Source organism: Orbicella franksi, chromosome 4 (genome assembly GCF_964199315.1).
Source record: "Orbicella franksi chromosome 4, jaOrbFran1.1, whole genome shotgun sequence".
In the NCBI taxonomy this organism is placed as follows: Eukaryota; Metazoa; Cnidaria; class Anthozoa; order Scleractinia; family Merulinidae; genus Orbicella; species Orbicella franksi.
The window spans coordinates 10,542,301-10,565,543 of record NC_138148.1 but is presented as its reverse complement, the minus strand read 5'-3'; the positions used below and the strand labels follow the sequence as shown (position 1 = coordinate 10,565,543).

The window sequence follows — 23,243 nt, the reverse complement described above, 5'->3', positions numbered from 1 at the left end:
CATTGCTAGGAAAGGAAGCTAGACGAAGGAAAGAAAAATGCGAACAACGGCAACAAACTAAAAACTTACTCTAAATGTAAAGTAAATTTTGCGCACATGAAGTCATGGTACTTAGGCGGGGCTAGGGTACAATGAGGGTTAGTCACTGTTCCACCTATCTTGGTGGGTATTTCTCACCCGCAGAGATCACTAGGAAATACAGTATTTAGTATAGTAATCGTGACATTTTTGTCGTTTCAGTATTAAAGCAATGATTGTAGGAGGAAAAGTCGTATATTAGAGCTTGGAATTCAGTTTGTCATTTTATGGGTTATTTTTGGAAGCCTCCCCTTCAGTGTTAATTCATGCAAATTTTCCTAAATGCTGCTTGCCAACCAGATTCGCTCCTTATTTACAAAGACATTTCTCTTAAGTAAATAAACACATTGGAAAGTGTTTTTCACGACAAAAGGATCAAACAGTTGCAAGTTCGCGTTGATAATAAATGAGGGGAAGCTCAAAAAGAACTGATCTCAATTCTCTTGTTGTGTCTTTACTGAAGTGCCTAGAAGATAAACATCTGTGTGGGTTGAATGCTGTTGAATGGTCCGATAAAGGAATTAAAACAGGAATAAAACACTCAAAACGAAGTACTACTGTTTCACATCATGTTCATCGATTTGTAACTCACCAGAAAAAGTGGAGAAAAGAAAGAAAGGAAAAACAAATAGTAACTGAAGATCCAGTTTAACCGACGTCTGTTGTCTAATCATTCAAGCACAGGGGATTTTTTTAGCTTCCCCAAAAAATAACCGTGACCAGAATCATCCGTCAGTCTATCTGCTTGCGAAATATTAAGATAATTTTCATCCGCAAAGAAATATCAAAACGTTTTTTTATTTTTTTTTGCGCTCATCTAAAACGTTTTCAAGGTGTTTGATGAATCGAAGTGTGTCATCGAATTAAAATCAATGGCGTTTTCTCAGTAATAATAGTACCGAGGCCGAGGCTATTTTTAATGCCATGTTTAGCAGCAGTGTGTTAAAATAACCACTATACTAAGCATGAAATTAACGTAAATATTCAGAGTCGAGACGAATTTAGCTCTGAAGAGCAACGACATACCTTTTATTTCTGACTATTGGACGCAATCAATTTTCATCAATATAGGATATTATATTTAGCGTAATAGTTTTATCAGAGCAATAAACCTGGAATAATGACAATTCGGTGTAAGCCATAACGAGACTATTTTATTACCAAAATGAATCGAGCACTCAAGACTCAAATCACGAACTTTTACACGAAAAGTTTTTTTGGCTATTTCGCAAGAGTAATTAAAGCTCCATGTCTTCATTCCAGTTTTAAAACATAATTGAATCTTATATTCTTTTCTAACGTCTTCAATCACTTAAAAGCAACTAATTCTTTACCTCATTTCCAGTGATATTTCGACCGGGACAAGCGTCTTCGCCTAGTGAGACAATTCTTCGACGTCCACTATTATTAATTTACAAAATCGCTGCGAAATTATACGGTTAATTTAAATGGTGGCGACATATTCTCAGGTATGCGTTTTCAGCGGTTCCGCTCTCCGTTACCTAGGAGCCTGCTTGCTATTAGCCATCTAATATTCCTCTTAGGTGTACACTTGTAATATTGAGTAATGGCAAACAGTAAGCACAAATTCGACTTAAGTCCCATAGCCAGTGTGTTTACGCAAAGAAAAGCTAATTTCGTGTCGAGACAAAATTGAGAACGGTAGGGGTCCCATGCAGAGTGCCTCAAAAACCTTACATTCACAAACAATCTCATAGTTTATGAAATACATCAGTGATAAAAATACTTGAAATTCAAACGATACATTTCTAGCTCTCGATTTCAATTAGAAACTCCACGAGCGCGAGGCCTATTCATTGCAAATGAAACGGTAAATGCAAAGCCCACGTCCAGTGTTTTTCCATCGCTTCAGTAGTTATCATTGTTTGCCCCGTTTGCTTTTTTTCCCACTAAATCATGGTTGCCACAGCAAAATCTAATTTGTTTCCACAAACGGTTTTTGTAAACGTTTTCTGGCTGAACTTGAGGTGTTTTTTTAAATTCAGCTTCAAGGGTGGGAGGTCTCCGCTTGACTTATTCCAAGTTGTTCGTGGCACCTGCTTGGCGAGAGCTCGATCCTAACCGTGAGCGCGCGCTCCCCTCGTGGTTGCGATTATAAACCTAGCAGGTCGTATTTGCGTCTTCGAGGCCATTGATACATTTTCAACGCAAAACCTTCCCGCACATCCTAGACATTAGGTTTCGTCAGGCAAAAGTGGGTGGACACATTACATCATGGATCTAGCAGAACTTACAATCTTTATTGTTAATAACAAACGCACTTAGCGGCGAAAATTGCGAACCACCATCAAAGAACAGCTCAGTACATTTAATAAACGAAAAACGAAAAAAGCTCGGCTTAAATGGCTTGGAGGAAGACTCTCTCTTACAGTCCTTAAATCCGCTCGAATAAATAATTCCTAAACTTTACTAGGTGCTACGAACGCTATAAATATTGCAGAATATATTACATCTTTGTCTTCGCGCAGATTTGAGATCATAAGGGCGATCGAGTTTCCTTTCTTTTGTCTACGAAGCAAGCGTTGAAATTTCTTGAACATTTCACGCCGTAAATCTCTCTGAAACGATTTCGTTAACACGTGCCAAGAAATAAGCATACTAATAATGGCATTCTACACAATTCCCACGTTGTTGTTCTTATTTTTCTTAAGGGCCAGCTGGTATGCAAATTTTTGAGCCGACGGAAGTTTTTTTGGCTATACCTCTATCAACGAGTACTGTCATGTAAAATACGTATTACAAATTTAGAGCAAATACATTCAATTTGAGTGAAATGTGTGTGTAATGAAATTCAATCACCCTCTGTTTCAAAAATAGCTCTCTTCCAAGCATAACTTTTGAGAGTAAATAAATTTGTCGAGAGCAGGACTTCAGCGTTGAATGTTCTGAACAAGGAAATGTTCTCCCAACACAAAGCGGTTTCATTTGCATATGTTCTCGAGTCGAACATTATGTCAGATTGTAACTCTGCGCTTTTTCTTCGAAACAGGAATTACCTAACGTTTGTCAAGTGCTGTACGACATTCTACTATGACGGTTCGCCGAGGATTCGTCCTCTAGCTAAGACTTTATCTTGTTTCGAGGCAAATCACTACAGACTAACTTTTCTGTTCTTCCTCGACAACCGGTGCAATATTTGTTGGTGGAATACGTAAATTACGACACCGACTGGGAATCTTCTGTTTAAAAAACGGAATACGGCAGAGATTGATGAAACCAAGTTTACTTTCATTCAGCAGATGAATACTGCAAAAAGAAAAATAATAATCACGAAAAAAAAGTCATGGATATTGCGTTTTCGCAACTGGCGAGTCCTACACGTGTATCAATTCGAGCGAAGAAATTATCGTCGCGAGGGAAGAAATTCACCTCGACAAATTTAAGATATCTGTCGACGATGAATAAATATAAAAATTTACATTCGGCTGATGAAACTGTACGTGATTAGAATTTTTACTCATTTCCAATATATTCTAGAATATTAAAGCGAAAAAGGCGAAAAACAACAAGGATTAAAACCCGGTTGTTTTGGGTCTACTACACGTGTGAGGATAGTGATAAATCGAAATTAAAATTGCTTGCATTCTCGTTATCGCTGCTCTGCGGCTTTACACAAACGCACTGAGCACCTTGCAAACATCTTGCAAAATTTGCTTAACTGCTCCAATAAGCGCATGCAGCTATCTCGGGTAAGAGGATCGCGAAAATGCAAGCAACTTCCATCGGTGAGAGACGCAACCTGCACTTACTTGAAATACGAAGTCCACATGATGTTCTAAGACGTGCGCAAATGTGCGACGAGCGTATCTCTGTCGTTTAACTACGCCATCATGGAATTGTAATTTATATGAAAACACCCTATGTAGCCCGGGGAACAAGTGTTCACGACAATTCTTCACGACTGAATAATGGCATACATTTCGGGCCAGTCCGGCGAGAGAAAGGACACCCTGACCGGATGGATCGTGGGCTCACGAAGTTTACATCTCTGGATAAACAAAATAAGGCGCCAAGTTTAGACAATCAGTGAAAGTCCACGTTATTCATGGCTTGGCGGTTTGCATTATGTCTGTTTGGTGGTGAAATCGAGCGGGTGGCACGAGATGTAGCGAACAAGTGTCGCAGTGAGAAACTGCTGAATTTTAGTTAGAAACCCAGCCCCTTTTGTGCAATGATAACTTTATCTTGAAAAAAAATAATAACTCTATCGCATTTTTGGGGGAAATTTAAGCGCCTAAATTAGTTTAATCTACAGAGACAAAAAGCATTGGAAACTCCTTGACCAACTTCATGCTGGTCGTGCGGTTTTGTATGTTAGATTACTATATAAAGCTTGGTTTGATTATCATAGGTGATGTAATAACTATTTTTCCGCTGTAAAATGATCTCAATCACGGCGATAACTACTTCTCTAAAAACTCTGATTTCTCCTTATTCATTTTCAGCTATTTATTTGAAGATTAGTTGAGAGAATATGATGATAGACCATGCAGACAATAAATAACTTGAAAACAAGTTGATAACTTTTTACTTGTCGTTTAGGTGCTTGGCAATAAATTTTAAAACATGCAAGGAAAAGTAAGACATTGACTGCTCCCTTAAGTTTATATGCTGCGCCCTCCTACGGTGTGGACGGTGCTGCAGTCATGCTGACGGTTTAGCGTACATAATCATCATAATTGTCGTAAAAATAGACAGAAGGCGCATAATTCGTGCATCTTTAAGGTAGTAATTATCAGCTGAAGTACTTTTTCCGGATAATTTTTTAGCGGGGTTTTCCCGTTTTATGCGTGTAACAACCAGACTAAACTCATCTGTAGACTCCAAATGAGGTTTGCACCTCCGAGAATCCAATCACTTAATACTAATTGCATGTCGAAGTTAACATTTAACAATGAGGAATCAGCCATAATCAGTTATGTGAAACTAATTTGCAAGGTGTACCACAGCGGTTAACAGTAATCTAAAGCACGAGGCGGCATTTACAGTTTTGTGTTCATCCAATAAATCGGCATAATTAAAATCGCGCTGTTTTGACAGTGGTTTTAACACGCCCAAATATGTTGAACAAATGTTTCATGAAGCCCGTCCGCGAGACAAGGCCATCACTGGTCATTTATCAGCCAGAAAACATAATGAAACAAAAAAAACGCATGTCTTAAAACAAAGCGAGTTTCTTCGCTTTGTAGCCGGCACAGATTTAACAGCGGGAGTTCAATTTTAAGAACATTCAAGCCAACGAGCATGACTTTAGCCCAATATCCGGGACTCTTTTTTAAGTTGCTAACCACCTGGCTTTCCATGTTGGAAACTCCAAACAACAACAGATTGTTTCAGTTTTCATCTTGAGGTATTTGCCGTACCTCTACGACCACTCAGTAACTTCAGCTGCATGACCTCTCTTTTCTCATCAATCTGACTCGATACGAACAACTGAAACGCTGCGCCTGGCTATGAACACGAATTGGACATTTGCATGGAGTTCAATCGGCGATATTTCATTTCCCATTGCTAGTATATAGCAGGTCATTTATGAATTCTACCATTTTTACCAGACGAATAACCTTGGCCTAAGTAGCTACCCATCTGGCTCTGTATAAGTACAATTGCACATGTACGTCTAAAACACTGAATGGCTTGCTGCAATGCTGAAATAACCTACAATTTCTGACAGGCAAACCATTGCTCTCTATTTCCTCAGTACTTAGCTGGCGTTTGCACAAAAGAATCACACACAGCTCCAGGGCTACCAGCAGATAGTAAAGACTAGAACACTATTTTGGCGTCGCCGTCTTTACCGACACCCGTTACATGTTTCAACTTTCAGCTGGTTGGGTTTAGATCCAAGCTTTATGTGTAGACGGCCGCATCTTACTTCAAAGAAAGCCAAGCTATTCTAATCATAAATATCTAATGTACGGCTTGTCAGGTCCTGCTTCTCACGCCGTAATTACAAAAAAGGGTTCAATGGTTGGAAAACAATTTGAATTTTGCACTTCTGACATTGCTACCTGTCACTGGGCCATTCTATTTTCAATCTCACCTACCATTACTAGGTAAACACCCAATGTGTAATAATTGTTTTATGGCGGTTGGCTTTTTCTCCGTTCGTTTGTTCTCTGCACATTTAAACTAAACAGCAAAACATAATTATGGTCAACGTTGACCTCACAACACATGCAAAGCAACAAAGCTGTTCCAAAATTAGTGAGACGAAGGTTAAGTATTTTCCCAGGTTTCTTTCGTTTTGTTTTATTTTATTTAGCCAGACGAATTTAATTAAGACGGTAGTTGTCTTAGTTGGAATGTTGTATACGTTTACAGTTGATTCTTGTGGTTGACACAATGCTTTCCTTTTCACAAATATCAACTTAACGGTTGAGTAACGGAATGGTACAAAACTAAAGTTTCCGGGCCAACACTGTCAAACCCACGTGTCCAAATTTCATACTAAATCCACTATTTACAAGCTACTGGGTGTGCGCCAAAAGCAAGTTTAACGATGAAAACTACAAATTATGAAAATTTACCAGGCAAAATGAGCGGTTGTGCTTGCGTCAGCTTTTGTGAAGTGTCTAACAACCAGAGCTTTGCTTGCAAATTAAAATTAGTGCATAAGTATTAACTCAACGAAATGTGCCACTATTCCGGCTAAAAACGAAATCGAGCCTAGGCTCTTCACAGGGAACCCCCTAAAACTGCAGCTTGTCATTTGACGACTTTCGGCCCACAGAAAGACAGCTCTAAGCCCGTTTATACTGGAATTAGATTTTTGAAAGAGCTGAATACAATTAGAACTTAGCTTGTTTGATTCCATTCAATCTGTCTGCACTCCCTGTGCGGGCAAAGATAAAATTGACAAAGGGAAAGAATCTTACCATAAACGCCATTATCGTCAAAATGCAAACCTTAAGTGCAAGTCGAAACTCGTTCACTCGGCGAAACATTCTACCGTTAGCAATGTTTAAAATGTACATACCGTGCCTTAGATTTGACTTGAGATGGAGCTACCTCAACATTTCATTGCCACTGTCTCCAAACTGCAGAAATTATAACCGAACGGAGCTCAAATACCACCTTAACTGCACTCACTTGCGCAATTAAGTTAAATAATTGAGTTCCTGGCAACCTCCCATATCACCAAGTCAATACAGAAAGTGGTACGTCATTAAACGTCAGGCTAGCCAATGAACTGGCTGCATCAAGCACTAACGCACCAAAGAGACACTCTAGATAGATCAAAATATTGATAGAAAATGGTCGTTTCTCACTCGTGATTCACAAAGAAAACTCTCTTGCTATATCACCTTACTGAAAGGCAAGCTAAACTTGGAGAACGTAGCGAGATAATAAGACAAAAATTAAAGAGACGCACAGTTCACAACTAACTAGTTACTACCCTCTGCAGTTAACCTTAGCTAGTTATGATTTGGCAGGACTTCGCCGTCGGTAGCCCTAGGGAGGGGAGAGAGAGGGCAGAGAGAGGCAATTCTATCCTTTCCCTTCCCCTAGCCGGATTCTCAGTTCTTATCAGAAGAAGACAAACGTTAATTAACGCTTTAAATAAATAGCCGAGCGCACATGTGAGGGCCTTCGTTCTAAACAGGTCTCTTCAACTACCTTCAGCTCTGCTGTTGATGGGAAAGCATTTAAAAATTAAATTGTATATAGGTGAAGATGTTATTAACGGCGTATCTGATAATGTATATTAACCTAATCAGCAAATTCTCCCTATTTTACAAACATTTGAGTTACGAACTGGAGACACCCAATGGCACGTTTCGGTAAATTATCTGTTCGGAATGTCTTTTATCCCCTCCGATTTTTTTACCTCGAACTCTTTTGGTATGAGAAATACAATGCCTGTTGTTTTCGAATTGATAAAAACTGTCGTTTTGGGTACCGAATAAAAGGCCAGCTATGTTTTTCGGACTTAATGACAACCTCTGCTAAGGGTTTTGGGAAATGGACAAAAAAGCTGCAATGAATTCGGGAAGACTCAAGCTCCCTAAGAATAACCGAACTGATACAAATGTTATAGCGAAGCCTAAAATTAACCTCAGCTGCAGAGCTTTAAAAGGCACTATAGATAACCTTAAAGTAATTGAGACAAAATCGTGCCCCTGACGAAACTTGAGCGGGGATTGAAAATTGAGGGGCGTATAACAGTGGAGTCTGTACTTGAGGTCATTCTGGGTTTGTTTCAAATGATGTTTTTTTATAACACGGGTGCCGGTTTATCAAAGACACGCAATTTCAACTTCGAGTGGTAACAATGAGGCCAAATTATTAGCTGCTGGATGCCTGACTTGGGCCCAACAACACTACAAAAGAGTTTTATTCTGAAGATGGCCAATGGTAACTAGCAAGTAATATACGCCAAAACGTCACATTTGTTTTCATAACACCTTGGCTAAAATTTTTATTGTTTATCTTCTTTTAAATGTCACACAACTTTCATTCAGTGATGCACTGCTTTATGAATCCCTCTCTGTTGCTTTATGTACCAGTCGAGTAATTCATTTGTCGAGACATGTGGTTAAAATGTATTCAGTATGACAAATGATATAATTGTGAGGCGTAAACAACAGTAAAAGTATCACAAGGAGAGTTTTTAACACCGATAACTGAGGAATACAGCCGGATAGGAGTTTCTTCGACGGATAGACGTAGATACGGTTGGGCTTATAAGTGAGATGGCTTCAGTGATAACTAGGAGTTGAAGCGTTCGTAAAATTCCTTCAGACAGTCCTAGCTGCCCACAAACGGTGAAAACAAAAAACCACGAAACTAAGAGGTGTATAGTGGATTAACAACAGTAATTGATTTTCTATTGAAATCCTTTCAGCTTATATTGAATCCCCTCTCAAGATCGATACTGGAATGGCCCGTCTTTCGGCAATCTCGATTGTCTCGGCTTGACAAGAGAAAAATAAAAAAAAGCTGACCTTGAGATTGGTAGCGTGTTTTGGGTCTTTAATTCTTGATAAGAATCGAAAGAAAGAACCGTGGTGTCGTGACTTTTTTTTACTCCAGGGCGTAAATGAACACGCCAGAATTTAGTTCATTGTGATATCGGAAATTGCCTCTGCTAATATAATCCGACATCACGCATTAACATAGTTAAGTAAAGCTCACGCAAAGAGGATATATTAGTTTGTACGCGCCATGGCCTAGAAAAATCCTTGAACGATCAACAGTCGCACACGATACTCGTCAAGGGGCTCTCGAACAGTACAACTTCAGTTCAAGGATTTACCTGGGTCAAACTGAACTTTCTGACACGAAAGACTTAATAACAGCAATTATTATTATAACTATAATTATAATAATAATAAACTCTACATCTCTTTACGGAGACGTCAATTAAGTTTTTATTGATTTACAAGAGCTTAGCACGGATAGTGAACATCTAGTGATTCCTTAGAATTTCAGGTCACGTTTGCTCGTAGCAACGACCTCCACTGGCTACCCCGGAAACATTTAGTCGCTATAATTTACGGCTAAAATAGTTATTCGTGCCGAGTTACAAAATAGGAAACCACAACAGAGTTATTACATTCACTGCAAGAGCAAACCAAATGTCCAAAATTTTTCCTTAAACGGACACTGATTCCAAAAAAATTAAATAGCCGACAATTCTCCGCCCAGAGTTCAGACGAGACAGGTTGTTATCGAATGCGTCGAAACTCGTGACTGACTTTGCTCTTTCACTGCACAAGTCCGAATAAGGTATCTCAAAGTAGTTTGTTTAATGCCAGGCTAATTTTCAGATGAAGTCCTGAAGATAATCCGTGACTCCATAATGTTGCGAACGTAGACGAGCTACCGACCGGCAGGACTAGCGGGAAATTTCACCGGTCTAAATAAATAAACTTTTCATCACTGGACAATAACCCTTTTTCGTATAAAAGAGCATTTTAACGTAAATAAACTACTGTGTATCTTGTTTGCTTACCTCAAAACCCTTTGTAGTAAGTGCTATTGTAAGAAGAGAGGCTCGCCTCCTTAAACGGTTCTTGTTGTGTACTTCGACCCGCTGCGCCGATTACTGACTTGACCCAAACTAAATCCAAAATACTGATCGAATCTAAGTGGCCGAGATTTTCTTGCCATATCCGTAAGGGCTCACACAATTAGAACCATCTGGGAGGTGCCATTCACACAATGCCACTTAATTTGTGGCAATATCTAGCATAGTAACGACAACCCGATTCAATATGGGCTTACAGGCAAGCTATTTTTTTGCCAATTCGACGCAACAGTTAAAATTTAATTCATTGTTGACATTGTCCAATTTGCGCGCGACATGTCAATACTTCAATGAATTGCGCACGCTTCTGAGTTTAAGAACTTCTAATAGTCCTTTCATTGCTATATTATGTCACGATTTCCTTCAATACGGATGTGAGTCATTTCCGCGACTTAACACTGCAACTTGTTACTTACTTATTTGATTCCCGAAAAAACCTTCATAAACACCAGTTAGGCTTTACCCGCAAAGTTGACCACCATATAATGCAACCTTTATGAGAGATCGACCTTTCCTTTATTGCGACAACAAATTATCAAGCGAAGAGTCTCAACTTTCGCGGCCTGTCAAACATGTAAACGGGCACGAAATATCTGGCACTGTCTTTCTCACATTCCACATATTTCTACTCTGAGGTTATCCTTCAAAATTTCACCTTAACTGAGCTATCAGTTTCATTCACGAAATCTTCAGTTAAAAATCGATTTTCTTTGTTAACCCTACTTAGCAATTAGATTATGAGCTAGAAATTTTTTTCAGTTTAGAGAGCGTACTCGCCTGCATTGCACGCAGCAATTTGCGCCTCAAGGAATCAGTGATTAATTAAGGAAAAAAAGATAAGAGACTCGGCTAGTTTAACACTGTCGTGGTTATTTTAATAACTAGAATTGATTTCATCAAGATTAATTAAGCAAACAAAGACCTCTTCCGTCTGGAATGGTTACTACTAATTGTGCTATTAAACACACACAAGAACGTTTAACACCACACAAGGGGTGTGAAGTCGCAGTCGAAGGATCCAGGTTATTTGTCGGTTTTCGTACTAACACGATGTCTTTACAATCCTATATTAGCTCCGTAATATTGACTATCCATTGTTTAATGGAATTTTGCAAATTCAGTTGTCTAAAAGCTATCGCAGTCACAAAGAGTCGCTGATCAAGTGACCAAGTTGCTTTATAGTAAGTTACCCAAGGTGTGGCCAGAAATTTATAACACGTGCCACAACCATTTTGACGAACAAATTTTACTACGGCGCACATTTTTCTTATATAACCGTCGTTTAACTACTAAATATTTTTACAAGAGGATCATCAAAAAACCCTTGACGGCTTACGACTTACCGAGTTAACAATACAAGCAAATACTTCAAACGAATACCAGCCAAGTCAGCTAAAAAACAGAAGGAAAACTAGCGCAAGAGATTTGGCTTATTCGAGTTGCTTTTTAATAGAAACTTATGTCAAGCGCTGGAAGTGTGGGGCGGCGGAAGAGCTCTTGTGTGTTCTTAAAGACAGTTGAATTAAAATGTTTCTGTAACACATCATCAAGTGGTATGCTAGTTTGAAAATACCTTAAGTTACTTTGCGCTTACTAATCACCACTTCATGCGTCATAGACTGAAAGTCAAGCACAACCATGACCATTGCCAAGGAAAGTAGTTGAGATTTTAGACAAATGAGAGAAGAAAAGCAAAAACAGTAGCAAAAATCACAAGAAAAGGTTACGGTTCTTCCCCTGGTATGAGGAGATGAACAAAACACATATGTTTTTCTGTCTGGAAAAAGTGAAACACTTTCGATGCTTATGTTATTAACACAATACAAACACCAAACAACTCTTGGATGTGACACACTGTCTGCTGTTAGCAGACGCAAACAGCTGACGCATCAATTGACTGCTATCGTTGTTTACTTGATCTTCAAGAGACTTAACAACAAGGGCGGTTTCTGGGATTCATCAATAACAAAATAAGTTAAAAACTAAAGAACGACATATAGCACGCGCAATACGAAGCACAACCTTGGTCAATATTCACACAATAAAATGTCCTTTATCGTTCCGATGTAGTCAGCATAAATCGGTGTTCTGAAGGCCAAGTCCGGCGGAAACTGTAGAAAAAATTCCAGACTCGCGCGGGCCTCCTTTATTCTCAAGAGTTCATCAACCCTTACCAAGTGATTGTTGAACCGACTTAGGTCAAGCCTATGTTACAAGTGTGTTTACGTCAAAATTTCATAGTTGGCGCTACACCAAGGACGAATACAGAAAAAAAATTCGAGAAGACCATACCAGCTAACATTGTACCGAACCAAAACGCAACTGTAACAAATTCGTCATTTTCTTAGAGTTGCCGCCGTCAACATTGAAGGTCAAAACAAACTGGTTTATCCAGTATTTGTTTTTGGCGCCACGACTAAGTAATCAAGTGAACGTGACCTCCTCAGGTGTTGCTTGGAAACGTTACACCCACGTGATGTTTTTCCCCCCGATGGTTGCTTAGTAACCGGAGAAAACATACGGGACAAACGAATGCGGTGGTTGCGGGTTGTTGAGTAGCAGAGGAAGCGATTGTCATCAATCCAATTTCGCAAAATGAGCTCGTACGGAAGTAAGAAGAAAAAAAATCTAAAACTATGATTAAGTAAATTCCCGGTGATAATGAGCTATGTTCTGTCTAAAAGTTAATATCGAAACGTTATATTCCAGCCATAAACAGACGGAAATATTGCATGTGAAGTTTAACTGTGACGTTACAACTGTAATAGCAGGGTAGAGTCTGTTCTTTAAGCACTGTTAACTCAAAACGAAAAATAAGACTGGTAAGACTCATGTCTTCTTAGGCTGAAAGTAAAAGGCAGATAAAATGTACCCCAAAAAAGCATACCTCGATTATCTTCGTTTCTTTCGATTTTTCGTCGCCTTTCTTGCTTGTCAGCTGCTCACAACAGCTCGCTTACAAAGCTTCACTGAAAATTCGCGTAGGACTCTGAGACTTGTAAGATCTGAGTGACGTCACTCAAGTGAGTGAAATCTCTTAGAGTGCAAAATAAAATATCTTAAGGTATGACACGCGCGTGGGAATGAAACACAATATAGCTCGTGTATCCGAGATTGTAACCCATCAAATATTTTCGCTCGCACACTATTGATCTAAACGCGTCACGTGACTAAATGTGCCCCCAGATTGGGGAATATCGAGTGGTATTCCCCAATTTTCAAAAAACCCCGCGTGTTGCGAAAAATGATTGAAGGATAATGAACGCAATAGCCTCCATTTGACTTTAAAAATTTGCTCGGATAGTTTTTTTTGGACATTATCTGTTCCTTGAGGCTCACAGTTTTCCTCGAACTTTGCTCGCGGAAAATCGTTCGCTTCTCGAAAAAAGTGAAATCCGCGAACAAATATCCGAGCATATTTTCGTGCCACATGGAGGCTATTGTTAGTTATTGCATCTTTTCTTTTTCTTTCCACTGAAGTAATGATCTTGAAAGTAATGACTTGCTTAGATCTCTTAAGTCAATTTGAATATTTCCCAAGCAGCTCACATCGCTAAGCGATATCGTTCAGTGTCCAAATCCGCCATAAAATAGCCGTTATATGTATTTTAAGATAACACGACAAGACGAGAGCTTGGCTGGCTCGTCATGTGGACGCTATTCAGTCGTATTACAGAAAATATTGGAACCCAGGTCAGTCCAAGTGAAATGACGTTCGCTCATAAGACTGACAAAGCCAGTTCACTAAGGTCAGTAGTGATAGATGTACGACAGTAGCAATTAAATGTAGACATAATGATAGATGCGAATGCAGCCATAACACTACTGGAAAAAAGGCCTGAAATATTTTTGAATTGACCTCCACCCCTATCTCCCCCGTCCTAGAGCTGCGTAAAGGCCGTGTCAAATGGTTCCAAACAATTTGCAATCGAATGACGTAGACTACTGTTAAGAAAGGAACTATCAGCATGACAGCCATTTAACATTCTCTTAAAAAGGTACAACGTAATTACAATGCACGATAAAGACAGTGTCATACAAGACAAAGTCCCTTGTCTATCCCATTGAACGTTATTTTTGTCAAGATTCACGATGAACTAAGGTAAAAAAATCTATCGTCATATTGATGATTTCTTAATTAACGCTGCAGGACGCCGCGGGGGAGGGGGGGGGGGGAAGGATGGCTGTTGGGGGTCGTAAACCCTTTGCTGATACTTAAATCGAAAGCAAACTTTGCCCTTCTTGCTAACAACCCAATACAAACACTTGGTTCTATGGAGCTGATAATGCGGTGAATAGCACAGCTGGTCTGGTTAACACTTACCCACTGAAGGACCGTTTCTCCGTAGTAGAAAGTGTTATTCACCCTTTAAACAACAAAGGCTCGGTGTTAAAAAATCAGAACTCTCAGCAAAAGAAGGAAGAATACTATTGATACTGGAACACTACTCGTCTCGAACTTAACAGAAGAAAGGCGTCAACAATTTACATAATCATCATCAACAGAGTCAAATACAAGCAATAACAAGTCTTTATAGAGCTTTAGGTAAACGCTTCCAGCAATACAGCCGACGTCTCCAAATTACACTAGCCATTGACGCGATACTGATATTCTATACTTTAGCCGACGTTATTCTCAGTACGTCATCTTGCCAGTGACTGAAACCCTCCACTTCTCCATTTCTTGCTCCTAATTGGCATGTCAACTAACTCTCTCAGCCAGGTATACAGGGCCATAGCATGCAGTACCTCACTCATTTTTTTACCTCACTCGTTTTTTTTTTGTTGTTTTTTTTGAAGGGGGATGGTAAAACACTGCTAAATACCTAAGACGAGAATTTAGCCATGGACCGTTTTGCCTCAGTAATATTTTTCTCTCTGACTACGGCCCTGGTATAGGAACGATAACAGTTCTTCAACGAAACTGCTAAGCAGCGTCTTAGGTACGACTCAAGCGTGTGCAATAATAGCAAACATATCACTTTATTGTGAAGGTGAATTAATCAACATGACACGAGCGTGGGACAAAGAACAATTCTGAGTCCCCGACAGGAATCGAACCCATGACCTCCCGAACACCGGGCGGGCGCTCTATCCACTGAGCTACGAGAACTCATGGAGAGCAAGGTCATTTAACTGAGTTCATATATGACAGGTGTCTTGCATACTGCTAGGATCAACGCTATCGAATTCATCGTGAGTAGTGATAAGTTAGTTAGTTCTCGTAGTTCAGTGGAAAGAGCGCCCGCCCGGTGTTCGGGAGGTCATGGTTCGATTCCTGTCGGGGACTCAGAATTCTTCTTTGTCCCAAGCTCGCGTCATGTTGATTAATTCACCTTCACATTTCATTACCGAGCTTAAAATTCACCATCTTTATTAACTATATCACTTTATTCTTCTACAATCTTCGATTGGCTCATATGAAGATAAGAAAAGTGGACAGTTTTATGAGAGTTACGGAAACAAGACTACATCATTGGCTTTCGGAGAACGATAAAAGCCATGGAAATACCATGCTTTAGGCGGGTATTCCCTGACCTTTACAGAGTTCTCAAAACCTTGCTTTTATGTTCCCATAACTTCAAAAAAAATGGAAAAGAACGCGTTCTATTTTAACTTTTTTAATACAATTTTGCCAAAATTCTAACGGTGTCAGTGAGTGGGTGTCTCCTCATTTTGCACAGGGCTATTTGACATGGCTGTTACCATTCACTGCGTTTAGGCTCGCTTTATTTTATACAAGGGATAACAAACGATCACTTCCTGCTACCACAGCCTGAAACAGACATTCGGGAGAGTTTGGGAGAATTCGAAAGTACTTATAGACACCCCCTTGCCTGCTCCAGCTACTTGGAGTCTCTAGTACTTCGCCATGTCTGCACTGTGTGTATACAGAGTTATAAATCATAGTGTTCCGCTAATCACATACGGTCTGCTAGGTGCCAGGAAAACTCTACTGACTAAAGAGTTTTTGATCATTCGTATTCACTTGGAAAATAAGTGTCGCACAACAGCACATGCAGCGCCTTCTTAATAAAAGAGAGATTAAAGAAACTACCATACAGCTTAATCCAAATTGTACAAGCTTGTCTTCGTCGTAATCTGTCGTAAAAAATCTTCGCAGTCCTCGCTTCTTTGTCTTGAACCACCTTCGTCGATTTTGTGTTTATCCTCTGTTAATCAGTATTTTGGGTTTTCGTGCGGTTGGAACATAATATTCTAACAAATGGCTTATCAAATTTCGACGCTGAGCTAACGTTGCACACGTATCTGTTTTTCCTCACATCCTTGAATACAATAACGACTGTTCATTGATCTGTCCTCGTCGTAAAATTCAGACAAAACCTGCAAGAAACTGACATTCATCTGCACTGCTGACATACTCATTCTGCTCTGCGCTTATTTGTACGATAAACTCTGTATTGTTCAGTCGTGGAGCGTTCACTTGCTCTCTGGATTTACCTGGAAGAAATATCAAAAGCTTTTGGTCAGTATTGTCGTTATCTTAATTCTGTTTGAAGATCAGCTTGTTCAGAGATTCGTTTAATTCTTAAGCCATAAAAAGAGCCCAACCGAGCGATCCTCAAGTGATGCTGCATAAGAGAATCGTTAGATAATTTTGATCCCTTTCCAACAGAAATGAAATAAATTACACAGAAAAAGTCGTAGGGGATAAAATTTCTACCCTCTGAAAACATCACAAGTGACCTTGAAGAGATTATAAGAAATAGAAGACCAAAACAGGGACTTGGTCAAGAGGAGGGGGCGGGGAGGGAAGAGGGGGACGTTAAGGGAGCTTCCAGATAGTAGGATTAAAGGGGGCGGGGGTGTTCGTGGAAAATTACTTACAACTTACTCGATCACTAGCCCCAGAAACTGAGCCCACCTTCTTAGAGGAACACCGGAGACCGGACAAGAGACAGCGGTGGGATTGGCAAAGTATCACGCCGAGAACATCACGTGATATTCTCAGGACAAAGGTCCCTTTCATTTTGAAACTAAAGGAACCGGTGAATTCTGCTGCGTCAGGCCGCGGTATGTGAAAAGCAATACTCTAACCTGTTAACCATTCTTTTTAAACTGATACAACATTTTAATAGCTTTACTTCACGATATCCCTGTCAGTTTCCGATATAACTGCTAAAACGTCATATATCTGAAAGCCAATTGCAATATTTACTTCCACGTCGTGTTAAACACTCGATCGTTCCGTTTCGGCTGAAGGTTTCATATCCCATACATGAAGACCGCGAAAATTACCCACATTGCAGCTGTAATATCTGCTAAATACTTTATTCTTAGCTGCGTGGGAAATTCTAAGATTAGAATTGGTTTCGTGGTAACTGAAAAAAAAGAGAAAGAACAAAGAAATTCTTGTGCTTTAATGACTTCCAATTGGGAATATTAACAATCGATAAAACTCCGATAAAACACCACTTAATAACACTTGTAGTAATGGTAAGCACTTGATACTCATTTTACAACTACGCGAATAATTCTGCCCAGACATGTAATAACAAATTTAGTCTTCACACAGTCTCGGCAATCCGTGTTAATAAAAAAAAAAAAGATCTTTAATTTATGTGCGAAAACTATAAACTCAAATATAATTTCCAATATAAAATACGTCTTAATTTCAAAGCGTGTGCACTATATTTCTGTTAGTCAGGCAAGAATAGTTCTTGATCATGTCATTCCAGAATAAAAAGCCGCAATGAAGGTAGCTCCTTGAAACAGGAGTCCCCTTCTTTACAGAGATGATTTCTGCCGAGTTTACTGTCTTGATTGTGCGATGTGAAGCCGACTTTAATTTCCTTGCATAAACAATCGCCCGCCGCAGTTGGTGCAATTGGTCCATAATGTTGCTTAAAATCGCCGCGTCATTGTGCTCAGAATTAACTCTGAAGAAATATCGCCTCTCCCGACGAAACCATTTCACCACACAAAATAAGCTGATACTTGTAGGACAAGTGTGTGTGAATTCTTGAAGTAGTTTTCACTGCGCCGTCAACGCACTGAACGCGCCGAAATACACAAGAAAAAAATCAATGGAGGGCACCGGTCTGGTAGTCTCTCAGTCTCCCTTGAGGCGACATGCTCTCCGCTTAATCGACGCCAATACAAAATTAAAGTTATTATTAAAAAGTACTTGTACTTCACTTATCTTAACGAGGCTATATTTGATTTAAGTAATGGACGATTAAAATTCGATTTTGTTGAGTATTTTAAAAAGCCACGCGTCACAAACGCGGGTGTATATTGAAAACCAAAAACAAAATCGCCAATTTTGTTTGTCTTTCGTCTTTCGCCTGAATCTTCCTCAATCGTCGTTGTTAATTTATTATTGTTACCTCTTTGATGCTTTTTTTCCCCTTCAACTATTATTTTGAGATTTGATAGGTCTTTTAACGTTGTTTTCATCAGAAGAATGACTTACAATATTGTAAGATAGCATTTTTAAACATGACTGGTTAGATATTGGGCGTTGATCGCACGACTGTAACCACAGCGACCACATCAATATTCCAGCTACGTCGTTGCTTGACAACGGATTGTTATTGTTTGTTAAACAGGACAAGAAAAGAACATTCAGAAAAAAAAAACGTGAGCATGAAAAATAGCAACTCTGCTTCGCGTTTGACGTCAGAATTCTAAGATAGCGATGTTTAACAAACGCCGACAACAATACATTTTACAGGCTATATAATTGTCAAATCAGGAAATGCTGATCAAAAGAATATCACGAACAACGTCAACTGAAAAGACACTTACAACTAACCCACAAAAAATTATTTCTTTCTCACCGAAGCCATGCATACTCACCCCAGCCCTCCCCCCTAGAAGCCCCTTCAACCCCATCGTCATGACCTCATGAATTCTGGAGGATGAGCTCAGTTTGCGATCTTGAAAGAGGCCATTTCCGAGAAGCCTTTAGCCTCTGTGTCAAAACGAGTCTTCGTGCAGAACTATTCATATGAAAGTGTGTTGCGGCTACATGTTCATTTTCATGCAAATCAAACTCCGCGGGGTACTCCCTTATATGGGCTATATAGGTATGTGCGGCCCCAAAGGGTAGGGTTTGTCAGCCATTTTGGTCATAAATAGGATATCGATTTTGGCCACTTTGGTCTTAAATAGGGTATGGTTTTAGCATTCTACTCTTGAATTGGGTATGTTTCTTAGAAGAAGCTACTTTTTCATCATTATCAATAAGAACGTCAACAAAAGCCCTTCATAATTTATGTTTAGGGCAGCTGTGCCAGCTACAAAGGTCATAAATAGGGTACTAAATTTTTGGCCACGCCATAAATAGGGTAGCAAAAATCGCAGATTTTGGTCATAAATAGGGTAGGGGTTTTGGGAAGTGGGTCGCACACCCCTACCCAACTTTTCTGGGAGTACCCCCCCCCCCCCCCGATCAAACTTATTTTCACATGAAAATTTCTGCACGAAGACTCGTTTTGAAACAGATGCACGAGCTAACTCGGAAATGGCCTATTGCTATGTAAGTCCACAACAAGAAATCATTGAAGATTCGACATTGCTGATGTTTTTTCTCCGTTCTACTGAAATAAGTGTTGGGATTTACTTTCATATTACACCTTAAAACAGTCACACTTCCATTGAAGTCGTTAAAAAAGTGCGTTAAGAAGTTATTATTTAAAGTGGTCTTACTTTAACTGATAAATCTCTTTGGTTAGGGATCATTTCGGGGTCAGTGCGCAAAATTCCGCGGATTAGATTATTTGAAAGCCGATTACACACTAATCCAGGTTTTAATTTCCTTTGTATAAAACTGACTTTCAGAGCTAATGCTAGCTTGAGATTAGCCGATGTGAAAAAATACTACAAAAATCCTCGCTAAAAAGTTTTACAACAAAATCAAAATTCGCGCTCATCTCGGATTAGCTTCAATCGTGCTTTGAACAACTGCCCCCGCGACTTCTCAGAACTCATTCTGAAATATTGAATGATAAGACAAATACCATGAGAGAAAAACCTGCGAATCACTCCTTAGGTAATCAAACATTATTTACCTGAAGTTCCTTTTCAGAAATTCCCTTTCCCTCGGCTAAAAAGCACACGAGAACAAATGTCAAAGAAATGGGGTTAAACTGTGTCCAAGTACAAGCTGAGAATAGCAGCTAAATACAGAAATTGTATCGCGTTAAAATGCACTTCGATTAGCTTAAATGCTACTTTGGTTATCCTGAACAGCACTCTGGTTAGCCTGCAGAGCACTGCGGTTAGCCTGAGTAGTTCTCCGGCCCGTGCTCCGGCTAGATTAAGCCAATGTTGACATAGGAGATATGGTTAGCCCTTTTAAAGGTGCAATTACTGAACTGATCTGCATGCAAACTGAACCCGGAATGACTGACATTCAAGAGGACTTAACTAATCCGCGGGAGGAGGCTGACGATATAAAACCATTTAAGAAAATAAATAATAACCGGAAAGGATTGGGGGCTGATAACCCAGTGGAATTCTGATGACCTTGTGGAGCGCAAATAACCGAGGGGAGGGCTGATAACCTTGTGCAAGGCAGATTAACTGAGCAAGTGAAAGGCTGATAACAGACTGGATTTCGAGTAATCTTATGGATGGTTGAAAACCGAGCCGGGAAGTGAAGATAACCCGTTATGGCTTTTACCTGATCGGGCGCTCTAGTTTCAAGCTATTCATTTCAAGTTTAAAGGAAATGTGTCACGGATTTTAGCTAAATTTTGTAGGCACAAGAAAATGGCTATCAGATTGATTGAAATATTTAAATTACCACTTAAAACAGTGAAGGGACATTCAAATAACACAACAAATACAAAAGAAGGTACGGATGGACAATTAAAAAAACGGATTCATCATTGCGATATGGGTTTGTTTGTCATCTTTATTAATAACGACCGGGAGACATAACTGTAATGAAGCTAGACAAGCTATCGTTTTGTCATATAATTTCTTGACTAACATTCAGTTTCATGGCGAGTATTTGCCAAAACTTACTAAAAAAAGACTAAATTCAGCCGCGACATAGTCCTTTTTAACAACAAATCAAAACAAAATTCTTCCAACTCACGCTTTTGTTGTTGGATCGGCCAAAGCTGAAACCTCTTCCAAACATTCCAGTCCATGATGATCTCGCACCTTGCTGTGGTGATCTGGCTTCCTCAGCTTCACGAAGCCGAGCCTGGTTTCGTTTGAAAGCTTCAATGATATCATCCTCTTGCCGATAAAAGTCTAACACTGAGCGAATATCTTCAACGTTCGACGTGGCAATGGCTGTAAAGAAAACGAGGCAAAAGTGATTGGACTCTCGGCGCTCGCGGACTCAATTCCGCGGGAATTTTTGGCGCGACCCACTCGGAGGAAGGAAAGTAGGAGAGAAAAGGGAAAGAAAAGGAAGGTAAAAATAAAAGGAAGGGGGGATTGTTCTTTTCTCCTTTCCTTCTTTCTTTCCCCACGAGTAGTCTGCTCACAGGAGACGAGTTTGACACGAGTTGAGGATGGAGCATTTCTTGAACTAAAAAGGCCATGAAGTTACACTCATTTTTTTGTTAAGAAAGCCTTATGCGGGCGCAGACTGAAAGGTCTTCTTTCGTTTGGCAATTTGAGCCTGAGAATGCCACGACCACGGACTGGAAAAACATCGCAAACTTGAAATACGCAATTCTCACTGGGAGCAGACTAGCTATATACTCACGTCTGATGTTAAGGACGTTCGCACGAAAATGTTCTACACGATAGATTTTCTTCAAACTTCTACTGAGGACAGATGATGAATTACTTGTTTCAGAAATGAAAAAAAAAAATTGGGGATCACAGACGTCGTTTCAGAGATTAATTATACAGCAGTCAGTTAATCCAGTATTGTCAGCACAGCTATTATCCTTTAATTTCTGAAAACTGTCCAATTTGGGATTTAATTTGGACAGTTTTCAAAAAGGACTTTGAGTAAAAACCCAGAAACTGTCCAATTTGGGAAAAAATAGGACAGTTTGTTTCAGTCAATGAAATTAAGCTAACCCTCCGAAGATTATCGAAGGCCAAACGAAACCTTACGAAGATTTCCAAAGATCACCTGAAAACTCCCGGAGATTTCCGAAGATCCCCCGAACACTTCCGAAGATTTCCAAAGATCACCCGAACAATTCCAAAGACTTCCGAAGATCTCCCGAACACTTCCCAAGATTTCCGAATATCACCTAAACATCTCCGAAGATTTTCAAAGATCACTTGAATACTTCCGAAGATCGCCCGAACACTTCCGAAGATTACCCGAAGATTTCCGAAGATCACCCGAACAGTTCCCAGAATTTCCGAAGACTTGTGACAATGTCCGGCGACCTCCGAAGATCATCGGATATTTTCGAAGCTTTCCCAAGTTTCGGAAGATCGAGGGCCCAGTCTGTTTTTCTTCATAGACAGTTACTGTAGCTTTCCTTGCAAAGCTGTATTACCTCACGAACTATATAATTAATAAGTAACAGGACTACATGCTTGTCTAATTTGGAAATAATTGGATTCAAAAAATTCCTCAGACAGCCAAATTGGACTTGGCCTGCGGCCTCGTCCAATTTTGGCTGTCCTCGGAATTTTTTTTCATCCAATTATTTCCAGATTGGACAGCATGTAGTCCTATTACATATACAAAGCGTGTGCAAAACTAGTCTGATTTTTACAAATTGGCGCGCGTAAATCAGCATGGTCCCCAGGTGTTGTTAGCTTCAAATATCAAAAATGAATCAACAGAGAAAAACTATCCTAGTAATACTTTGTATAAGTGAATCCGTTGCGTTAATAAGTCCAAATGTAAACGTTTTCACAAAACTTAACCCTTCAAGAGGCATTTGAAACCGCCGCACAGATAAACGAAGAGCTAAAAAGAACAGAATTCGATGGTGCATTTTGCAAAAAATTCAAACTTTGCTAAATGTAGAAAATCAGTAGCGAAAATGATCCATCAAAAGAAAAATAGGGGTCATCGAACGTCCAAGAGTAAGGATGCGCAGAAACAATTAGCGCGAACGTCCTTAAACAAAACAGACAGGAAAGAAAGTTGGAAGAAAACGAATCTCTTATGTGAAACCAAGTTCATTGGTAAGCCATAAAACTACCT

General features: G+C 39.6%; 2 protein-coding genes across 3 annotated transcripts in view; both read right to left on the bottom strand.

Annotated features, from left to right (window-relative positions):
* LOC145484591 (delta-like protein 1) overlaps window positions 1-10,624 on the bottom strand; it is a 37,090-nt gene extending 26,466 nt beyond the window's left edge. The window contains exon 1 of the mRNA XM_081463186.1: window positions 10,058-10,624. The gene's annotated coding sequence lies outside the window, so the exon portion shown is untranslated. The remainder of the gene's footprint in view (window positions 1-10,057) is intronic.
* Window positions 10,625-14,299: 3,675 nt separating this feature from the next.
* Window positions 14,300-23,243, bottom strand: part of LOC145484613 (mitochondrial import inner membrane translocase subunit TIM50-like) — a 20,931-nt gene continuing 11,987 nt past the window's right edge. The window contains exons 9-11 of one of the 2 annotated variants that reach the window (XM_081463210.1): window positions 21,204-21,406; window positions 20,170-20,204; window positions 14,300-16,594 (exon numbers count right to left, since the gene is read on the bottom strand). In XM_081463210.1, coding sequence (XP_081319336.1) covers window positions 16,591-16,594; window positions 20,170-20,204; window positions 21,204-21,406 — 242 coding nt within the window. In that variant the 3' untranslated portion in view covers window positions 14,300-16,590. The remainder of the gene's footprint in view (window positions 16,595-20,169; window positions 20,205-21,203; window positions 21,407-23,243) is intronic. The other variant, XM_081463211.1, reaches the window with a different exon arrangement.